General features: G+C 37.4%; 1 protein-coding gene across 3 annotated transcripts in view; it reads left to right on the top strand.

Moving 5' to 3' along the window:
* Positions 1–24,075, top strand: part of LOC106064115 (E3 ubiquitin-protein ligase Rnf220-like) — a 53,290-nt gene that overhangs the window by 14,955 nt on the left and 14,260 nt on the right. For all 3 annotated transcript variants that reach the window (XM_056029507.1, XM_056029505.1, XM_056029504.1), the window contains 2 exons: positions 13,131–13,257; positions 22,740–22,785. In XM_056029507.1, coding sequence (XP_055885482.1) covers positions 13,131–13,257; positions 22,740–22,785 — 173 coding nt within the window. The remainder of the gene's footprint in view (positions 1–13,130; positions 13,258–22,739; positions 22,786–24,075) is intronic.

Raw genomic sequence — 24,075 nt, 5'->3', positions numbered from 1 at the left:
TTATTTGGGCTTCCCACTTCTTTCCGGAGCAGATAGTCCAGCACTGCACTTGGCTGGGAGCCGGGTGGAAAGGGATGGGGTCAATAGGGCGTATGGAGGGCTTAATGTCGAGCTTATACACGTCCGAGTATTGCACTATCAAGACCAGATTCATCAGGAGGCAGCGATGACACCAGCTCGACTGGGCAGATTAAAGTTGAGACTGTGCTATTCATGGAGGAAGATTGGCCAACATTACACGCTTGCCCATTACTGTTAAGACGCGTATTATTTCTATGACCTTCTCCTGTGAGATTGGCCTCCCAGTGTAACGAGTGATCCTGAATACCCCCCCCCCCCCCTGTTCCCCGGCTATTCCTCAAAATGATGTGCCTTAAAAATGACGTTACGTCTTAAGAAAAGGGAGTGGGTTGGAAAGAGAGGGGGCATGTTTGAATACGCCTGTATTTAGCAGTGCGGTCGGAGCTTGGCGAATGCTGTTCTTTTTTAAAGTACTCTTTTTTTTTTATGTTCCATCGCTAGGCAGAATAGAAGTGAAAAGATCTAATATTCCCATTCCGAGAGTTATTAGTTTCATTTAACGCTCTTTGCATAGCAAACTTTTGTGTGGTTATAGAAATGAACAACTTTAAAAAGAAAATATAGATTGCAAAAAAAGAGTAGATGCAAAAATTTTTTTTAAGAATTTTTTTTTGGGGGGGGGGGGGTTTTCTATGATGCAAAGTTGACAGTTTTCGATTGCGGTGAATGAAAAGTAATTCCTGTGTTTATAAGGCCACTGGTTGTGAATAGTTTGTAGGAGCAGGCCGTTTAGCGTGAGGTCCCGGTGCGATTCGGTAGGCATGAAGGGAGTTGTTGATCAGCTTGTCACTTCTCTTCAGAAAGGCCAGGTTCTCTCTTGATGATTTAGTGCCGTATTTTGTCTGGCCTTTCATGCGCCTGCTTGGGCCGCTTTTCACTGGGTCTCTCCCCCCCCCCTCTCCCTTTTCACGTACTCACTTTACTTCGGCCATTGTGGCCGGTAATAATAATAACATATAAAAAAAAGGGGCAACTGTTTAGATTGTGTTCACTCTCTTCTGGTACTCTTCCTGGCAACTGTTTTTGATCAGCTTGCTGTCCCTTTGTGCTGGGACTTAGATCTCGTGTTGATTGCTGACGGGGAGCAACAATAGCTTGACAGAAGATCGGACTCCGGTGCCAAATTGTGTTTGCTGATTTTCACCCAGCTTTTGTAACACTGTTTTATGGGGCTTTTGACGCGACCATTCTCCACGCTTTTCATGCAGTCGTTAAAAGTCAAGACGGCCGGTGACCCCACCCTTCGCCTGCCCCAAACACAGACAGAGGGGACGGCGTGTCATTTATCTTCATTATTTGTCCCCTAACGTGTCAGTTTGTCGACTAGCGCAAGATTTTAATGTCTTCACTACTTCTAAGTGAAGTTCCTAAAAAAGAAAGAAAGAAAGAAAGAGAGAGTGAAAGAGAGTGAGAAAGGAAGTAGAGAGTGAAGGACAGACTAGGAGAGAAATAAACATTTCCCTCTTCAATGTGTGAAGTCTTTCTCTTGGGTACTTCTTTCTTGTTTTAAATCCGAGAGAGTTCCCCAGATTTCTAAAGATGCTAGGATCCAATAGAAAAGCCCAGGAGAAGGCACTGGAGCTGAAACTTTGCTCATACATTATTAACTACCATTTACGGCAATTTTCTCCTTGAATACCGTCCTTGAATGCCAGGCTACCAAGCCAGTTCCCGGTAAGACATTTAAACATGAACAGACCGGTAGTAGAGATTTCTGGGTCCATTGTGGTCCACTGCGTAGATGGGGGACTTACAGCGGCCCAGCAGCTTAAGCAACTACTCCGTGACCACCCTATTTTGTGGTCAGTTGCTACTAGATAGAAAATGGAAGCGCACCTCCTTTCTATTTGTTTTCCTTTACCGTGTCCAACTTTTCAACTTGTTCATAGTTAACGTCATCATAAGTACGCGTTTTATTTTGTTTTGCTGTTATCGGCCCCCGAAAAGGGAAAAGATGCTATTAGTTTTGTTTGGCCTGTCCGTCCGTCCGTCCCGTTTAGATCTCGTAAACTAGAAAAGATAGTGAAAATCCGACATGACAATATTTTAGACCATTCAAAGTTCTGATGCAACGGCTACTTTTTTCTTTTCTGAAAGAGAAAAATCTTATTTTTAAAATCACTTATGCAAGCAGTTTTTTTTTAATATATATTTAAAAAAAAAAAAGTTTACTATTTTTTAAAGAGAAAAAAATCTATTTAGTATGCATATAAGTCAGACATAATTTAAAACATTTAATAATTAGTTTTACATACATATTAAAGCGTGAACTGCTATTAACACACACATAGGTACACACTGAACCAAAGAATTTTTTTTTTTTTTTTTTTTTTTTTTTTTTTTACGGATATGTTTTATTCTTGAGGAATAAGAGATTGGCCCTTTACAGAACAATTAGATATTCATTATAGGACATCAGTTAGGCCAGGTTCACATCTAACTTCACATTCACTTTCACCTACCCTTTGGTCTACTGGACCGCTGTGGCACCACACGACATCTGTTAACCTTTTTGTCTCCATTATTTTCTGTCATTTGTCTTTGAGAGAATTTCATTCTGATAATATTGAAACCTGACTTTTTACCTGCCTGGGTGGACCACTTCGGGGGCCGATTTTCAGTTTGTGTTTCCACACAAATTGTCTTTGTAACCTTGTTTTTAATATGTTGAAAGTAAATCACAGAAACAATTCTATAACCAGAAGTGCGGAGCTGGTGAGTGAGTGGTATTGATTCCCCCCAGAGACCTTTAAGAAGTTTTGGTTTTTAGCTCTACGTTTGGGTCAATAGTAGCACCTGAAAATAACTTGTTTGGATGGCTCATGAGGAAAGAATGTTGCCTTTATTTGTGTTTAAATTCAAATGTTGTCTACTTTTCTTTTATAGATGGCTAATTTACACTTGACTGGATACTTTTATAGATATTAGTTGGAAAATACTTTTCAGAACAGTTCACAGTTTAAGTTCACATGTAAAAGACGGATCAAAGTTTCAACTTTTTTGTTTCATTTTCCTCAACGAAAAAAAAAAAAGCAAATTAAAGTATAAAAAAAACAAAGCTTATCTAAAGGTGAAGAACTCTTCCTTGAAACTATACCTACCAATAATGTACACGTTATTTTCCTTATTCGATATCAAATAAAATAATTTATTGACTAATTAAGTATTTTGTTTATTGATTCATGTTTGTTAGGTACAATAAAGAATTGTTAAGTAAAGTATCAATTTGATCGGAGAATGCGTGAGGGAGAAATAGCGTTAACAATTATTTAAGGGGACTAAATGCGAATCACTTGTACTTTTTTTTTTTTTGTAAAGTTTAATACTAGCAATGTCCTTGATTCCGAATATTAAGGATGAGTGCAGTTTTTCACTTTGTTACGCAAACCCATTTGCGACCTGTATATTTTTCCACACCTGATGCAGACAAAGCCGTTCTCCGCCGGGTGTCTATTTAAGTTTTCTATTCGTTTCCTGCACCTGGTCTCTAGATTATTAAAATCAATAAAAATCAATGACAACAGAGATGAAAATTATTTGCTCCGATAGGACAAGTAACAAAAAGACAATTTCTTTTACAAAGACAATGCCTCCTTTGTGAAGCTTATATAAGAGTGAATGAAATATTTTATAAAAATAAGCAATTTTTACCCTGTCGGCCCCAATCCAATCCCAGACAAAAAAAAATCACGTATAAATCTGCTCAGAGTATAGAAAATTCTAGTTTGGTGATATCGACCCAGCCTTCAAAATAATGAAAGACAGTAGTCTAGAATAGAATAGTGGATCTAGTTATAGTTCCCTTATTAATGTTGTGCATTAAAAATTGTATAAGAATTGTATACATATGTAGGCTATAAATAATCACAAATGTTTTCTTCATATGACGGTGCGCAATATGTTCCTGGACGTCTATTTATTCCACTCTTGATTGAATACACGCGGGAAATGCAACTGTGTTTAAAATAATAGGACGTAAACCAAATTTACTGATTATATAACTGTCAAACCAGAGTTTTCCCTGTGTGACAGTCAATTAGCTAGTATTTTTTTTCCCAAAGATATTCATAAAATGTCTTATTTCTTGGAAAATCGTTAGAGCCGTTTTCGATGTCATTGTCCGTCCACCCACCCAGATTTTGCCCATGGAAAGTTTGCTAGCTAATAAGTTAATTGTAAACAACTAGTGTCCATAGTTTCGGAAGTATACACGCATTTGTATGCAGCTATTGAAAAAATCGAACTTTTTCATGTTTTTAAAAATGGTTAATACGTATTTGCATACAATATTTATTCATAATATTAAAGAGGGCAGGCTTTCGGAAGACCATAATAAGCTGTACAACCTACGACAAGTAGAATATATTTCAAGCACAATGAGGGTAAAAGTGAATTCACATTTTCAAAAACACAAGCGTGAGCGATCTGCTTTTTAAATCTTGGTTTTGAAATGGTTTATATGCATTGCACAACTTCTGGCTACTTCATTTTAAAACCACATTTCAGAAGACCATAATTATACACCTAGAACATCGATATTAACATCGCATTTGAAAAAAGAAATACGGCTATTACTGTATAAAATCTAAACGTGACAAATATACGGACAGACAAAATATAGACATTTTTTTTTATACTTTTTTTCTACGGGGTGGGGTGCTAGCAAACTGTAATCTACAAAAATGTGACTGAAGTTGCTGCAATGCAATTAACACTTAAGCATACCGTATTTAAAAAATCGCATATCTCAAGTCTGTCAAATCCTTGATATTTTTTTATAGCAAATCTTATGCTATGGTGATGTTAGATTTCACATGTTCGTAATAAGCTAATTTTCATCCCGAGATGAAACCATGCGTTCATTTTAAGACGTTAGCCTTATCTAGATAGACCGCGAGGACATGACGCGAACTGTTGTGTAGTTCCAGTTTTATTGCCGTGACCTCGGCCTCTCACGCCTCGAATGGGACTGCCAACTTGAAAGAAGGAGCCATCATCATTTTATTTGAGTTTAATCTAGATGCTCTAGTCGCATGGCAGATTTGTGCTCTTGGCGAAGCTGAACAAATCCAGGCGGAAACATCTTTGCACAAAGGTTTGGCAATACGCGTTTTAGAATCTTTCGAATGCCTTAACTTGGCCCGCTGGAAGGTTTTTGACTCCACAAACAATTGAACAGACAATACATGATCGAGACGGGGGTGGGGGAGGGCAACGTGTGCTAACTGGGGGCCGGTGGATACTGCCAGATTTGTTGGGTGATAACGCCCCTCGCGTGACACGCCAATTATTATCACGCGTAATGTTGAAAGAAAGTTATGATAGGCGGATAAGCTAGTGTCTTGATAGCTACAGTGCGTATCGTGTTCATCGTCTTTTGGTCTCTTTGAATTGTGTACAGTACACAGTACCCCCCCCCCCTCCACCTCCCCTTAGTCTTCCAACGAATCAATGTAGTGGTGCCCGCAAGGTTTTGTTTATGACACCAGTGTTTCTTTGAAGGCGTGTGAGAGGTTCTTATGACTAGAAGCAATGAAGACTTTATACATTTAACAGCAATGTTTTGTCCGTTAGAATAAGGAGGCGCGGTGGCTGAGCGGTAAAGCTCTTGGTTTCCGAACCGGAGTCCCGGGTTCGAATCCTTGTTAAGACTGAGATTTTTTATTTCGGGATCTTTGAGCGCCTCTAAGTCCACCCAGCCTGACATAAGTTGGGGAAAAGTAAAGGTGGTTGGTCGTTGTGCTGGCCACATGACATCCTCGTTAACCGCAGGCCACTGAAACAGATGACCTGCCCTATAAACCACAAGGTCTGAAAGGGCAACTTTACTACTTTAACATTAGAATAAGTTATATAGTTGGGGAGCGAGATTTTCCTTAGCATAATATCAGCGCCAGATTGTGTCCTCTGGTTCACATGGGAAGTATATAGCGCCCTCAGCTGTCTCTACCAGAAATACATTTTAAACATATTGATAATAAAAGATAGTTCTTTGCTGGAAACTCCTCCACATTCGGAGTTTACATTAGGAAATATACTAATGACAGAAATACGTAAAAAAAAATATTTAAAAAAAAAATTATCTACTGTAAAAGGTTCGTATATCTTGAAATGGCGCCCATCTCTACACTGGCGCCCTGAGCTTCCTTAGGTGTGACCATCTTCGTTAACACACTACATTTCTTGTGTACTTCATCATCATCTTATTGTTCAAACGTCACAATTATGTTTCGAATAAAACGGCTATAACCCCCATGATAGAAAAGACAATAAGTTAATTCAATATATATTAGCCTGGATGTACGTTGTGATTCATCGTCTGTCCCTTGACCTTCGTCGTAAGGTTGCTGTGACCGTTCCCGTAACCAAATCCCTCCACTTTTCAAGGTTGGTATTAATTAACTTTTTTTTTTACCCAACCCCTCTCTATAAGCAATGTTCATAAACTGCTTAATTCGTAATGGACTTCACTCTATATTCTGTCTGTTATATCAAATCTTAATTCTATATGATATTTAGTTATAAACAAATAATTGAACAAAGTTTAGCCAGTCGGAAATATACTTTAATGATCAGTAATACACTGTTGTAGAGAAAAACTCTTATAATCTATATGGGATGTCCAAAAAAAAAACTTTGATAAATCTGCATTTTCTTTATGGCGATTCCCTTTATAACTAGCGGTTTCTCATAGAGAAAGTAATTGTCTCTGTTACATTAGATTGAAACTGTAGAGTTTCTTAATAAAGAAGAGTTCTGTTGATGTCTTGGTAGATTGTGACATGCGCATTTCATTCCATCTTATTCTGATACGAGGGCCAAGATTTAGACTGCTTTATTAATCCAATAGCCACTGAATAAAGACCAGTGTCTTTGTCGTTGGTCTGACTGAAAGTTGTTATAAGCATTGGGATTTCGAATAATGTCTTTTACTGACCATAGACATCAGTGAAGAGAAGTTAGGTGTTATTAAGGTACATAAAAATATTGAAATCTTAACACCTTGCGGGACTTCATTTGTTATCTTATACAAACATTTGCTTTTGCAAAATACAGTTAAATAAAAAACATTAGGCAAAATGATAGAAAAAATGTTCAGTATGCATATTTTAGTAAAAAAAAATTTTTTTAGTTTATGAAGGGTCAACGCATTGCCGTATATTCGGAGCTGCATTTATTTATATATTACGAGCACACTAGAAGCGAACATTTCTTAACCACAATAGTGTTGCCAACCGTAAGATCTTCATTGTGGGGGCCACTCTCTTGTGGATACCCAGGAGCAGTAGCCCCTCCCGTTCTCTCTTAAATCCGGTCCTGATGAGCACTGGTGTACTCTATGGAATAGTCAACGTATTTGAATCTGGACTATATTTATATGTAAGCATTTCAAAAGCTTTCTCTGTGATTCCTTTATAACGTAACTCTCTATAACTTAGTTCTGGAACGAATAGGTTGCTTTCTTGTGCTAATATCTCGGCGCATATCTCGGCGCAAGATTTGAGGACCATTGGCTTTGAATTGATTTTATGACAACAAATTTCGAAGATCTGCTCCGCGATTACTTCTCTTTGTGATCTTAGGACACTAAAAAAAAAAAAAAGGATGGGGCTAGAACTGAGCGTTGGTTTCCACTAGTCATGCAAGTCTTCTGGCGGAATGACATTTATTTATTTTTCTCAGCTAACCTCATGAGATCATAAAAAAAAAAAAAAAACTGTAGGTTTACTTGGACAGAAACGAGCTGCCTTAGATCTAGAGGTTTACCCACCCGAACATTTATTCTTCTTCTTTCCTCTTGAAGCCTTTTTTTTCCCCCGTTTTGATCCGGACCATTATTTTCTCATTAAAAAGTGGCGCACAACACTGTAGTATTATTTGCGTCTTTATGCTGAGTTTTGAGATATCCGCGCATAGAATTTGTATTAGAAGAGAAGTTGGTTGAAAATCTAAGTCAAAGCGCTCTCCGTTCATTGAGAGACGTTCTTTGTGCTAATGGCTCTGACTCCTTCGTTACGGATTTGTGACTGCCGGGAATATCATTTCTATTAACGTTTTCAACGACAATACAGGCCGGTGATACGCCCGCCCCTTAACTACGGAGGTGTGGGTGGGTGGAGGGCGAGGAACTGTTTGCCAAGTCGTTAACTCTATGACCGGGAAGTATGCTCGGTGATTCCCAATATTGTTTCGGCCGGGGAGGGTGGTGGGCCCCAGAACTCGAGGAACGGTGTCGCTTTAGACGTATACATTTTGTGGAACGTAAACTACGGATTTGAATTAGTCTTAGAGAATAAATCTGGGGGTTGTTCCGTATTGAAATATCTCCGCCACCAACCGCTCCCTCCGTGCCACGAAAGGCCTGCAGGTGTGCGGCGCGTTAACCGCGGGGAGCTTGTGCCGTCTTAAAGTTGAAATCCCCCCGACAAATACAAGAGTTGACAAAATGAAGACCTGAGAAGTACGCGATTGTCTTGCTGGTTCTGTCCCCATGTTTCTTATCACTACCTTTCTCCATAGACCCGCATTGACAAGTTTTGAAAAGAAACTTGGAACTTGAGGGACACAATCTAGTATATGGCGTAATGAAATAGCTTATTTCATTGTTTTGTCCAAACAGAGTATAATACCGAATGTCGCTTTACGTTTTACCTGTCACATGACTTTTAATGATGTGCTGTTAATGAGAAATCAATGTCTCCGAAGAGTTCCATTTTATCACATGGACTCTTTTCTATATGTCATTGATCGAATGTGATCAGTGATTTGATTCTAACGGACGTTCTTGTGCTTGCTATAAGCATGAACGTTACGCTATATAAAATCTATTCAAAAATAATAAAGATGGCTGATGAGGAACCATGAATAAAGAAGCTTGAGTATTTAAAAAATAATAAAGATGGCTGATGAGGAACCATGAATAAAGAAGCTTGAGTATTTAAAAAATAATAAAGATGACTGATGAGGAACCATGAATAAAGAAGCTTGAGTATTTAAAAAATAATAAAGATGGCTGATGAGGAACCATGAATAAAGAAGTTTGAGTATTTAAAAAATAATAAAGATGGCTGATGAGGAACCATGACTAAAGAAGCTTGAGTATTTAAAAAATAATAAAGATGGCTGATGAGGAACCATGAATAAAGAAGCTTGAGTATTTAAAAAAATAATAAAGATGGCTGATGAGGAACCATGAATAAAGAAGCTTGAGCGAACGATTGAATAAGTACTTCGTGTCCTTACTTAGAGAATTTTTTTTGTCACAGTGGGCACGTGATCGTTGAGGTGTCGTTCTTCATAGGATGGGTTCTAGTAGTTCTTGTTGACTGAGGGCGGCTAGAACTAGAGGGGAATAATATATTCAAAATGTATGAAAATAGAGAAGGGATTGGTTATTAATCTTTGAAAGTCAGTATTTGATGATCAATAACAATTATATTTTGTGTTCAACTATTTCTCTTGTATCTCTCTCTCTCTCTCTCTCTGTTTGTATTTCTGTTTGTCTCTCACTCTCAACAAACGTACATGCATATAGTATAGGTCTGTCTATTGCATAATTTTCGTAATTAAATTAGATAAAAATTAACTTACGTTATTAACTGACTTAGTGTGACCGACACATACATAGTTTTTAATTGCAGTAACATAGCCCTTTTAACGTCCTCCCTGTTCTAATGGACTAGCATGATTTATATATCTTAACACAGTGATGCCCAACCTAATTTAACCCACGGGTCATTTTAGTTTGTAATTCTCGTGTTGCGGGCCACATGACAGAGTCCCATTTCATAAACTTGATATTTAATAAATGTTAAAGGTGGTGGTACCAATCCATCAGAGAAACGGTGATAGCCCTAACGTAGGTAAAGGTACGTTTTTCAATCTTGGAGGGGAGAATTTTTACAATTTGTGCTGATGTTTCGGCGGGCTTAATAGAACCACGGATCTGGCCCACGCGTCGTATTTTGGGCATCAGTCTAGTAACATATGCACTCGTATTGCGACAATAGAATAACAAAGGGACACAATGTAGAGCGTAAATGTGGTAAAAGTATCTTAAAGCATGTCCAAAAAAAAAATGACTGCGATATGGAACTAATTCTACGACAATTTGTTTTTGAGACTATCCATTTCTTTTAACGGTTACTTTTATCGTAATAAGCTGAGAACATATTGACCTAATGCGACTTCTAATGAGACAAATTTGACCATTAGAAACTTCTTTATGTAGCACAGCTGTGAAGCTGTGAAGCTATGCAGCGGCAGCTTTAAGGGGTGGTAGTAGGGCGACAGCCCCAGACACCTTGTCTTATGGGGCTCCGCAATAAAGGGAATTTTTTATCACCGTCATTCGTGGCTCTGCTGTGACACTCGCTCAGGGCCCCGCTCCTTATTAAGGCCTCCACTGTGTTGTGAGAGTAACAGGCTTCCGATTGAGGAAGAAAATATTATTTTGATTAGCACATTTATAAATAATTAATAAATATTATTGTAATTTGGTCTGTATTCATTTCCTTGCAGAAGATAAACATTTGAACTAACCAAACAAATCTCCCCTTTTCTCTTCTTTGTCCAAAGGAACGTGTGTATTTTCACCCTCTATTAGGCAATTTTATTGGCAATTCTTTAGGCAATCCTTTTTCTTGTTGTTCTGTATTTTCTTTTCGACTTCTAGACATGCATCTGTAGTTCTTGACTAGACTAGAGTTCTTTCGAGTCGACTTATTGATTCTACACAGATGTTTTGACTTGATGTTGCCACAAAGCTGCTAATAGCGACAAGCACGACTGAGCTATCTTACTGTTAATCTCACCCAGTGGTTGTGTTGATACAAGGATTGAGGGGGTTCTTAGTGTACAATATGTCTCTGCCATGTCACTAGTCTCAGGGGATTAGAGATAGCATGTCCCAAGACTGGTTTAATATAAGGGCTGTTCCTTTTCTAGCAATACCGATAGTACAAAGGCAATGTTGATCTGACACAAGTCAATTGTTTGACTCGAGAAGAGAGCTACGAGTTGATATGTACAAAGAACAGAATAACAGTAAAAAGGCAACTTTAAAAAATTAATCCATCTTTGTGTGTGTGTCTTCTTTCCTCACTCTCTCACACGCACACGCTCATAATACGACATTGAAGAAAATACCATGTAAAAAAATAAAAAAAACTTCCTTTCAGACTTTGCGATCTATGGGCAGAATATTAAAGTCACCTGTTTCTGTGCCCCGCGGTTAACTAGGGTGTCATGTGGCCAGCACAACAACCAACAGCCTTTACTTTTCCCTAACTAACGTCATTAGAGCAGGTGGACTCAGAGGCATACTAACCATCCCGAAATTAAAAATGCTTCTTCACCAAGGTTCGAGCCCGGGACCCCTCGGGCACCTTAACACTCAGCAACCGCGCCTCCAAAATGCTATATATTTTCTTGAAATGAAAGAAATTCCAATACCACAAATCAGTGGATCTAACACTTTGTGTTTCTTCTCTCCCATACAAAAGCCTCATTTCCTATGCGCTCATGTAAATTTTGGTTGGATTTCAAAGACTCGTGGCCCGTACAGTAAATAGTGGACTCCACTAACTCCCTGAAAACATTTTGTCGCTTTAATCAGCGCCAGCATTCGCGTGTTTGTTTAACGGCAGGGGCGTAGCTTCAATAAGTGCGCCCGCTCATCAGCCATGGGCCGGTTGTGTCAGGTTGTTTCACGTGACTTGGTCTAGTCCATCTGACGTGAGATACGGTCATTTGCAGGTTAATTGTTTATTTCCATTAAAACTTTGCATTCATTTGGCGCTCACTCGGCGTAAACTTAAAACACACACACACACACACACACACACGTCGAGAACAAGCAAATATCGTGGCAAATAATTTAGATTTTTTTAAAAGCGATTTGCTGGTAGAGTTGAATGGAATTGATTTCATTGATTTAACTAGCGCAACATTAAAAGGAAAAAAAAACTGATCCAGTTTTCAGCAAGTGATTTTTGGTAAATTTGATTTCATCTTTGTTGTTTAGTTTCACCAATCACTGCTTCTACCTTGAAATTATGTTTGTGTTTGTTTGTTTGTAAGCTAAGACTCTTTCTCTTGCACTGCCAGGGGCGAATTTCATTAAGTGGAAATACAAGAGGTCACGTCAAATCGTTCATAGACATATGGTTAAAGTGTAATATTCCCTATATTGGTTCACCTGACAAAGAGACTTTCAATAGTTCACCGACAACTGGTTCACTAGACAGAATGGCTTACTGACATTTGGTTTACCGACAATTAGTTCACTAGACAAAATGACTCACTGACATTTGGTTTACCGACAATTGGTTCACTAGACAGAATGGCTCACTGACATTTGGTTTACCGACAATTGGTTTGCTAGACAGAATGGCTCACTGACATTTGGTTTACCGACAATTGGTTCACAGGATACTAACTTATTGTTAATAATCTGCTCGCATTTTTTTAAAAATGCATTATAAATATCTACTAGAGACTAGCATTATACATCTAAATTAAAAAGAAAAAAGATTTATTAATTGTAACAGAATATGTAAATATATGATTTATTTTTTAAATTGTAGTCTCCTTTTAATGTTGTTTCACTTTGCGTTTCGCTGCGTTGTAATATCTCTAGCAGTATCACCCAATAATTGGCAACAAGATTTGATCCAGAGACTGGCATTACACATCTTAACTTTAAAAAAAAACAACATATTTATTACCAAAAAAAAAAAATAAATAAAAAAATAAGTAAATAAATAAAAATGTGCAAATAAGTGATTTTCTTTCTTATTGTATTCGCCCTTAAATGTTGTTCCTCTTATGTTTCGCTGCATTGTAATAACACGAAAACTGGCAACAGGATTTGATATAAATTCAGGGCCCTGAAAGTCAGGCCTATTTTACTTCCACTCGATGACATCTAAATAGTTGTATCATGTGACACGTGATTAGAACGTGTATTTGTGTAAAGAATTTTATTCCTTTTCTCCTTTTCCAGTTGTTATTATTAACATTGTCTCATTCTGTTTCTATTCGCACAGAGCCACGTAAAAGGGTAGCACACGACGGACATACGCCATGTTGTCCAGTGTGTGGTCTAACTCTGAGAGCTGGAGAGTTGGAGGCTCATCTAATGTTGGAGGTGGAGAAACTGGACAAACTCAGCAGGTAAATGTTGACCTTAGTAGAGAGACACGTCTGGACTGTAGTGTAGCTTGTGCATTTAATGAGCGGGCAGTTTTCTTATTCTTTACGTTTCCTGTTTTTAAATTAAAAAAAAAAACAACAACTAATGTTGCTACTTATGGAAATAGTTGCCCCAGTGTTAGTGTTGTGACAAAGTTTTGATCATACAATTTGTTTGTCCCTGGTTTTCAATTATCATTGACTATTCGTCCAACGATATCGGGGGAAAGATGAAGACCACTTCTTTCATCGCGAAGGTAAAATGGGAGTACCGGGGTAGGTATTTTCGTGAGCCACATTGTCCCATAAAAGTTTTGGTTGCGTACTGAGAATGTTATTGTAACTGTAGCCTGGGTGGACCGCAGTAATCTTCAGACTCTTTTGTCTTGCTGTGTGACATCTTCGACCTAGACGTCAAACTAACACATTACATTCCACTGATAGTAGAGCTAGGTGTTTCTCGGCTTTTATCAAATCATGAAGAGCTGTTGTTTTTACATAAAATGGTTGAATTATTGCCCCTGATTTTTCATTTTAAGCCACAAATAGAAACGATAATTTTTGATGAAATGTTGCTTCCATAGACTTATATATAAACTACCATACACCGGACATGGAGATTTTTTAACACAACCAAAAATGTGAAATTTTTTTAGAAAGTTGGTTTGGTTTTGGTTTTAGGCACATCGGCACAATTTTTGGCCATGTTGTGCCTGCATTCCTTTAAGGACTGCTCTCTCTCTCTCTACATAACAAGGGCTAGAAAGTTGGAGCAAGGCGTTGTTTTGTAAAATAGTTAAAAGAAGTAAAGTATTTTTCTTTTTTTTTTTCGAACCTTACCTATGTAACATAATTTAATTTTTAGATCTAGATCTAGTAATTGAACATCAAAACTGAGACTACTCTCTTCTTATAATTATTTTGCAATGTTTAGATACATAATCTTGAAAGATCTAGGTAATCAATCTATTCAAATAACATGAATTATTTCGATCTAATATTTTTGAAACATTTTCTCAATAGAAACAAACAGGAAATGGCTTTGTTTCATATATTAGCGTGAATATTCGAGAAATGATTTTGCATTATTTCTAAACTTTGAAAACTAAAGATCATTACTTTTCTAAGACAGATTGATTAGAGCTTAAAAAAGAGTTTACGTACATAAAAATCTATATATGTATAGGTCTGTGAATCGATCAATCGCGGATAAGAATTCATTTCCGGTTTCCAGTCTAGTATAATATATAAGTCTATGGTTGCTTCAGTCCAAATAAGGAAAGGGTGACCTTTCTTTGTAAAGAATATTTTGTTTTGAAAATAATTATGGTGTAATGCACAAATTAGGAGACAAATTTCTTCATGGATCACAAAGATTATGTTTATTATTATTATTGAAGTACTTGCTGTAGGTTTTTAACTATTAATTATATCAATTTAATTATTATCTCTACCTTCATTTTGGGTTTTCTACTAGCGATATCATCTTTAAACTTTCAAACTCTCAAAAGACATATACGGACGCTTTACAAGTCTAACATATAGTCCAACAGTGTGAAACAGTTTGAGACGCTGACCATTCTTCTCCTTCAAAGCCTATTTAAATATTGTGAAACGAAACCCCCACCCCCTTTATCCCTGTTTCATCACAGCACTCACATACACCTCTTTTTTTTTTACCACTCCAGGCTCAGTGGCCATCATAAAGTGAAATGCAGGACATAAAACTAAAACAATAAACTTAAGCCCTCGAAAAACATATCGATCCAGTAGTGCGCTCGCGCGGGTGATGTCTCGATCAGCCCCCAAACCTCTTCTTGATTGTTTCCTTAGCTATCTGAGGGCACACAATCTTCATTAGTCTCAATATTTCAATAAACGTCGGGAGCCGGAACGCCATTTTACCGTCGCGAGCAGGAGGGAACCAGATGGCGGAATTCCGATAACAATTCTCCAGGAAATTTAATCAGGCGTCCTCGCGCACCCACGTCACACTTCATTTTACCACCCTCCTCTTTCCCCCCTCGCTCGCTCTACGTTTCTTGTCTTCAGTACCCTCCTCCTTTATGCACACCGCGCCCCCAGAAACTCACGTGCGCTACTGCTAGGTAGCCACTACGTGTGCCCTGCGGGCGGATAGACAGCTAAATCACATTTCATGGGACACTCACGCAAACAATGGCAGTCGTTGGACGCCCGTAAATCTCGTCTGCAGCAGTCCTTCAGGGGGAGACTACCGCTCTAAAAGAGCAACAGAACGGTGGAGCTATAAATTGGTGTCCACTCTTGACCAACTGAAGTGAGTCTAAATCTAGTTACATATAAAACTGACCAGTGGTGTACCCACCTTATCGTTACATTTACTTCGATACTTAACACCTATCTATAAAAATATCAAAGTAGATTGTGTAATTTAATTAATCACACGTAATATTACAAAGAAACGAATTGCAAAGTAAACTGTTTAGTTGAAAAAGTTCTTTCGATACATTTCCAGTGCTAGTTTTAAATAATGTCTGAATGTTTAGTATTTAGTGTTTCCACTTATAGGGAGAGAAGAAGATAAAATATTTCTATATTAAGTATACAATTCAAGTCTTTTATCTGTTTCTGTTGTTGTAACTCTTTCTCGCACTCCCTGTGTGTGTCTCTAAATGAAGTCTAGTAAAACACTAAATTAAGACTAGTGATTGCCCAGGCAATGAATAATCGATAAGTTAACATGTTACTTGCACACAATTTATTGGTCCAGCAAGAAAGTGCTCGATTGTAATGGTTATTATCCGTAGAGCAGCCATAAATTTATCTGGGTCGTGCGCTTAGCCGAATTTTAATTATTTGTGTTAATTTAAAAAATACACATGGCTACACACACATGCACAGACACACACACACACACAAATGGTTTCTAAATGTTCCCAGATATATTTAAGACTCTAGCTTTTAACCACCGGTTGAGACGAAAGGCAAATGAGTTTTATCTTTTACTAAAGCGTTCATGTAAGGAATATAAAGCAATAGCATGTCAAGTTATTGACAAAACTATATGAGAAAAAGAAATGCCTAACTAAAAACAGAAAACGCCTACTTAAAATTATCATCACTTAGGACCTAGTGCTTATGAGATCTATTAAATAGGCTAACATAGTTGGCATCACTTTCTAAGAAGAAAAAAAAGGTAATTTTCCTCGGCTTCCAGCAGAAGTACATTTTTGGTTTCTGCTCATACGGAGTCATTGCAATTTTCAAAGGAGATTTTTTTTTGTCTCTTCCCCCCCCCCCCACCCTTTGAACAGTTATTTTGGTCCTAAATCTGTCAAAGTTGATCTCCCCTTTCAACACTCTGGTATTTCTTTTTTCTGGACATGATCACTGACACCGTGAAATAAGTCCACCAGTTTTCAAGTACCTACTCAGTCGACCGCAAGCACCGAACGTCCTAACGAGGGGTTAAATTCCAAACAAATAGCTTTCCTAAGGAGAGCTTCGGGAATGGGCTGATTAGCTCCAGTGGTCACTGTTGACCATTACAAATCTTGAATTCTACTTGAGGGGGGGGGGCTTTAAGTGGTTGTTATGCTCCCCTTCTCTGGACTTCCATAAATGTCACTGACCTGGCTATTTATGGGCGGTGAAGCAGGACATTAACAAAAGATGATGTGGTCATTTCAATTGTCGTTTTCTTTCACTGTTCTGACTCCGTCTACTTGCCATGCACGATAACAAGCTTTGAGTTGGAAGTATATATGTCATAGCGACACAGCCAAACAATGTAATGACACGAGTGACTTATGAACAGTTCATAATGAGAGGATATACAAGCATTCTGTTGACTGGTCAGTTTTGGCTTTCTTTTTTTTTCATCCACTAAGTGTTATTTAAATTTGGTTCTATTTTATGTTGTTGTTTTTTTAAAACTTGAGCGAAAAATAATGTGTTTTTGTTTTTTTTTAACTTGATCGAAAAAGTAATGTTGTTTTTTTAACTTGAGAGAAAAATAATGTTGTTTAACTTGAGCGAAAACTAATTTGTCAAAAGAATATGATGATGGTTATCAACGGGGCGTGTTTTACCAAATAAAAACAAGTGCTAACTATTGCTGAGTTACGCATGTAGAAAAAAACACCACCACCTTAAGTTAGGAAATATAAAATTATACAGTTTTATAAAAGTGTCTTTTAAGTGTTGTTGTATTCACATTTAGAGCGTCATACTTCTGAATGTGTAACTGCAGGAAAAACTGTTTTAGTTTTTAGTTGTTATTCAAGGTCACACCAAAGTAAAAAACAAAACAAAACAATAACAACAAGGAAGCACTGGAAGTATAAATGAAACTTATTGTCCTCTGGTCATCTTTAGTGCCTCCAGATATCTGAGATTTTGTTTGAATATTTGGGAAAGAAATGCTTTGAAAATTGTACTTTCGGTTCTGCTCGTTTATTAATAAAAACGCTTTTTTTTTTTCAACATTAAAGAATGCTGGTCAATCCACAGATCTACAGTTTGTAATTGCTATGTAAATCTCTTATCTAAAGTTGACAAAACCATTACGTATCTAGAGTTACATCTGTATTAGTTGCGGTCACGAGATTCTCGTGTGTTTTGTCGTTTTAAAATCGAAGAAAATAAAATTTTGATAAATTACATTTTACATTTTCTTTTTTTTTTTTCCATTTAAAATAATTCAAATACTTTTCATATTCATTTTTTATGCTACTATACGTACAATTAACATATAATTACTAATTAGTATTTAAAAAACATTTCTCATTGGGCAGTTGTTAAAATTGAAACAAGGAAAAAACAACTAGACAAGGAATGATATTATACTGTAATGCTCCAATAGAAACATCCGCCCATAGACTTGATCCATTGTTAAACTGGAATCTTCGTTTTCTTTCATTTATCTTCGCCAGACTTGGCTCATCGTTTCGTTATGTTAATTTCCGTCAAACTTCATGTACATGGGATACTTTCTGTTCCCAGTGGTAACCTTAGCTGACGTTACGGCTTGTCACCACCTCTTGTTCCGCCATACAATCTTGGGGGGCCACCCCTTACGTCCAGATAGACCCTACTGCCGGTTGGAAATAGTGGAATAAATTCACACCTGCTACTGGTGAGGACTCGCACCCGGCCCCCGCCCTTTTAATAGATTAGTAAACATAAGTTGGTGGTGCCAGTGCGGGAGCAGAGCCTGAGAAGGGGGCGCCAGTTTAGATGCAGCCCCTCAACCTGGTGTGTCAACTGGCTCATTAAATTGTAATAACCGCGTCAAAGCCTCAGCCGTGGGAAGGTCGTTCAGAATGGAGCTACGATAGAAATTCGGGATTCATTAAAACAAACGAGACAAAACCAACACAATTTTTTTTCTTCTAGTCATAAAAGTCGCTGTGTGTCGGGAAGGGGTTAGTGCTATTTAAAAAAAAATGTGTATGTAACAAACTTTTTTGAACTTTCTCTAGCACGATGTCATTGACAAACTTGTCAGAGGAGTGTTTTAATGTTGTTTTTTTGTAGACAATTTGCATTTGTGTGTCTTGTCATTGGACTCAATGGCAAGCTGACTGGGGTAGTAGATTGCCAATAGAATGGAACACTTCATCTGGAACGTAGCACATATACATGGAAACAATATTTTGTCTTGACGCCTGGGTCATTAGAATTAAATCTATTTTAGCATGAGCGTTTCGTATTTACAATTTTTTAAAAAATTTGTTGCCGAAGACGATCCACGATCATTATCCAGTCCAGCAGACGCAGTTATATTTAGACTCACACCTTTTGACCATCTTGGTTTCGCGTCTCCTTTCACGCTTGGACTCTTTGTAGATCTCGATCGGCTTAACGGACGTGGCCCACGAGTTTCTGAGGTTACAAATGATTAGCACATAGAAATCTAAGCTGTTCTCACTTCTCTTGGCACTCAGACTGCCACGGGGACACGACAATTCGTTCACTGACATTTCGTTCACCGACAAATCGTTCACGACTTTTCGTTCACGCGACTATTCGTTCACCAGACATTTCGTTCACCCGACAATTCGTTCACGCGACTATTCGCTCACGGACTATTCGCTCACAGACAACTTGTTCACCGACATCTTGTTCACCGACAGTTGGTTCACGACAAATCGTTCACGCGACAAATCGTTCACTAACAATTCGTTCACAGACAAATTGTTCACAGACAAATCGTTCACTGGATATTTCCAAAACCAAAACATTGCTAGAGATCGGGCCTGATCCGAAATTCTTTGTCAATTTTTGTTTGTTTGTTGTTAATATTTTGTTAACGAGGACAGTATGGGATAAAAAATTATACTGAAAAGAAAAAAGAGATCTTACAAGCAAGCTGAAACATTTAAATGGGCCCTCACTTTACTATAGGTAACATTTTTACTTTCAACATGTAGGCCTTCTTTTACACTCATGTCCATCATGTGGTCTTGTTCGACCTACCCATATTTGCTTATCTTTCTTAATAGCGGTCCAGATGTTTAATTAACATACCCATTTTATTGATATCTTGTTAACAAAAACAAATCTTATCTTATATAATACAGACGTTTCTTTAAAAAAGAAGATGATTACGTCCTACACGTCATGCATTCTGCCAAGTCACTGGTTTTCCTGGCTAGCTCAGACACACTAGTATTTTTTCCACAATCCTTTTAGTGTTTTTACGAGAGATAATTTAGATTTTTAACAATGGTACTAGATTTGGTACAATATATGGTTTAACTGTTCAACTCTGAACGTCACATACTATAGATACAGATCTAAGGTTAATACTTATCAATTAAGACATCTAAGAAAAAAGAAAACTAATTACATATACAACACTAGGAAATATTTTGGTTCCTTATCAAAAAAATATAATTTATCGCAATACAACAAAATAAAATTGTTTCAATAATTTTGTTATTGAGGTCCAAGCAATCAAATTAGTCTACCAATGGGTGGTCACATATAGAAACAAAAGTTAACTAAAATAAAAATAAAACTTCTTTTAAACTTGATGGAAAGTACTATACTAGTGCCTAGTAGATATTTTCAATGTAGACAGATTGAACATGTGTATAGGCAATGTCCAATAAAGTTTTATTACTTCCAGAGGAGCCAGTCTGTCTCAACTCAACTCAACTAGGTGTCAACTAGAGTAGCCAGATGAATGGGTAGATTCCCGGTAGATGAAAAAAAAGAAGGGGGTGTAAAGGTATATTAAAGGTGAAAGTAAAAATGTTACCTAAAGTAAAGTGAGGGCCCGTTTACATTTTTCAGCTAGCTTGTAAGATCTCTTTTTTTATTTTTTTTTATTTTAAGTATAATTTTTATCACATACTGTCCTCATTAACAAAATATCAACAACAACAACGAAATTAAATAAACTCGGATTTGACCTGATCTCTAGAAAGTTTTTGCATTTGGAAATAATAGCTACAAAAGTTTTAATGTAAATAAATTAAACACGCGACGAGAATATATAATATTACTATATGTTACTATCCAGTGAACGATTTGTCTGTGAACAATTTGTCCGTGCCGTGAACGAATAGTCGCGTGAACGATTTGTCGCGTGAACGATTTGTCGTGAACCAACTGTCGGTGAACAAGTTGTCGGTGAACAAGTTGTCGGTGAACAAGTTGTCCGTGAGCGAATAGTCCGTGAGCGAATAGTCGCGTGAACGAATAGTCGCGTGAACGAAAAGTCGTGAACGAATTGTCGTGGAACTGACTGCCACTTCGCTTCACTGTGTAAGTTAAATATGGAAAGAGGAAGGGGTTAACTTATACATTTTCTGTCCTTCCTCTTACCCTATACAGCAGTTATTCCAAAGACATCGGTGTCAAGACTATGTATTAGTACGTTATGTATTTTGCAAATAGTAATAATAATAAACAAGGTTACAAAGACAGTTTGTTTGGAAACACAAACTCGAAATCGGCCCCCCGAAGTGGTACACCCAGGCAGGTAAAAATAGAGGTTTCAATATTTTTAGAAAGAATATCAGAATAAATTTTATCAAAGGAAAATGACAGAGGAATGGGGAAAGAAGGTTGACAGATCTTGTGTGGTGCTCCGATGGTCCAGCAGACCAAAGGATAGGTGAATGTGAAGGTTAAGCTAGATGTCAACTTGGCCTAAATGATGTAATATAATGATTTTCTAATTGATGTACCTATAATTGTTTTGTAAAGGGTCAATCTCTTATTCAAAGCCTCAAGAAAAAAAAATTCCTTAAAAAAAAATAATTCTCCTTTTCCTTGGCGTGCATGCAACACACTTAGGTCATGCTATAGTATTTAAAATTACTTATTAATTGCTGTTTTAAACTAAGTTCCAATTATATGTATACTAAATAGATTTTTTTCTCTTTCAAAATAAAAGTAAACATTTTTTTTTTAATGTAGTAGTTAGTATGATAGAACTTATTTAATACAATTGTAAAAAACAAATTGACAAAAAAAAAATCTAAAACCGTTAGAATAAATGTGTTAAAAATATGGTAAATAGTAATCTCCCTTGCTAAATTGCCTCCCGTATTTGTTACTGTTAATAATGAATAATTGTAAAAAAAAAATGGTGTATTTTTTATGAAAAAACTGCTCGCATAGTTGATTTTAAAAATTAAATTTTTCGCTTTCAGAAAAGAAAAAAGTAACCGTTGCATCAGAACTTTAGATGGCCTAAAATATCATGATGTCGGATTTTCAATATCTTTTCTAGTTTACGAGATATAAACGGGACAGACCACAAAACTAATAGCGTTTATTCCCCTTACGGGGGCCGCTAAGAAAGGATCAGGCAGTCAGCTATGCCCTTTGAAAGCATCGTCTAGTCTCGGGATTGAGGTCAGTGCGAAAATAAAATTGCCTCGAACTGAAGGGTAGAAACAACTAGATGCAGAGAACTGTGCTGCCTAAACTACGCCTCGCGGGCCACACCCAGCGCTTGACGCGATGCTGTCTGGTCTCTGGAAAAGTGTGCTCACAGTGCACCATGATGCCCTAGGGCCTAGAAGATTGGTTCCTGTGTGGGATCAACAGTTTTGTTAGAGATGATGACACGTGTGTCTAAAGGGTTTATGTCACCTGCCCCCCCCCCCTAAAAAAAAAGTGCCCTATCATTTAGAACCGCTTGTGTTTGTATGCGTATGGAACTTCATTTATTACTCTATTTTATTTGCCTCTGTATCGCTCCTTTAGACACTTTATAATGGTCAAACCAGAGTTTTCCCTGTGGGCTAGCTAATTAGCTAGTATTTTTTCTCCGAAATATGTATATACATACATTTCTAGGAAAATCGTAGAGCCAATTTAGGTTGTTGTTTGTTTTTTTTGACTCCATAAAGAATTTGCAAGTCGGTAAGAGGAATTGTAATATGGAACCTTCTATCACACATTAGTGACATAATATGTAAAAAATAATAATTTTTTTTTTGTGTTCATTTTTTTTCCAGATGTGGTAGAAAATCTTCGAGAGATACAACACCTCAGGGTAGAAAGGTAAATATTTTTATTCTATTTTATTAATACATCCTCGACCTTTTTTTGTTTTATCTTTTGTTCCTTATATTCTTAACAACGTAGAAGCCTAACGCCAATAGGATACACCACTATGGTAATTTTTTCTTTCTTTGGTATGTTAATGTAGCTTTTTTTTAGCATGCTGCGGCGGTGGTTATTTGAGCAGCCTGTGGTATTTCAATATAAATGGAATGATAATATAAACATGTGTCTGATAAGTTCAACGTGTAGGATACTCGATAGCTACCACCAAACGAAATAAAATATATGCAGGATTATGAACAGGCTGCTACTCTTTGTCAGTTCGGTTTCCAAACACTGCCGCTACAAGGTGGTGTCACTGCGGGTGTCGTCGGATGGGGGCAAGGGGGCAACCCGCAGTTCGGAATTCGGCAGTGGTCCCAGGAAGCTATTCACACTATAATTGTACGATTTGTCTCCTTGTCATTTGACAACACCACTTCAGACAGGCATCCTTTATCCTGAGACTAGATAATGGCTGTCCTAGATGGCGTGAGAAAAAAAAAAGGGGAAAGGGGGTGAAGTTTAGCAGCGCCTGCAGGTGATAGGAGTAATCATGCACAGCTTAAAAGATGGGGCGTTGTTAATGTGGTGGCTAAGTGGTAGAGCTTCTAGGTGTCTCACGTTGGGTACCAGGGGAAGAGGAGAGATCCCTTGAGTCCACCCAGTTCTATTGGCTACCTGGCATTTCTTTTGGAAAGTGAAGAAAGTTGGGCGTTGAAAAGCTTTTATTTGGATAAATTTATAATAAAGACAAAAATCTCACCCCCTTTCACTTTTAGGTTTACGGGTAAATAGCTCAACTTTTCTACACACACACACACACATTACGTCTGGTTATGTGGCATGAGTTAGTCTTTGAAGTTTTGACACAGTTTGTGTATTTTTTAAAAAATCTATCTATCTATCTATCTATCTATCTATCTATCTATCTATCTATCTATCTATCTATCTATCTATCTATCTATCTATCTATCTATCTATCTATCTATCTATCTATCTATCTGTCTGTCTGTCTGTCTCTCTCTCTCTCTCTCTCTCTCTGTCTCTCTCTCTCTCTGTCTCTCTCTCTGTCTCTCTCTCTCTCTCTCTCTATGTGTGTGTATATATATATATATATATATATATATATCACTTAGAAACTGGGTCGAAGGGGCGTGGCATAACCGCGAAGTAATGGACGGAGTTCATAATATCTAATTTGAAGAAAATATTTTTAATCTGTAATGAGCAATACCATGTCAGTTA

Source organism: Biomphalaria glabrata, chromosome 5, assembly GCF_947242115.1.
Source record: "Biomphalaria glabrata chromosome 5, xgBioGlab47.1, whole genome shotgun sequence".
Lineage (NCBI taxonomy): Eukaryota > Metazoa > Mollusca > Gastropoda > Planorbidae > Biomphalaria > Biomphalaria glabrata.
This window is presented reverse-complemented; position numbering and strand designations above follow the sequence as displayed.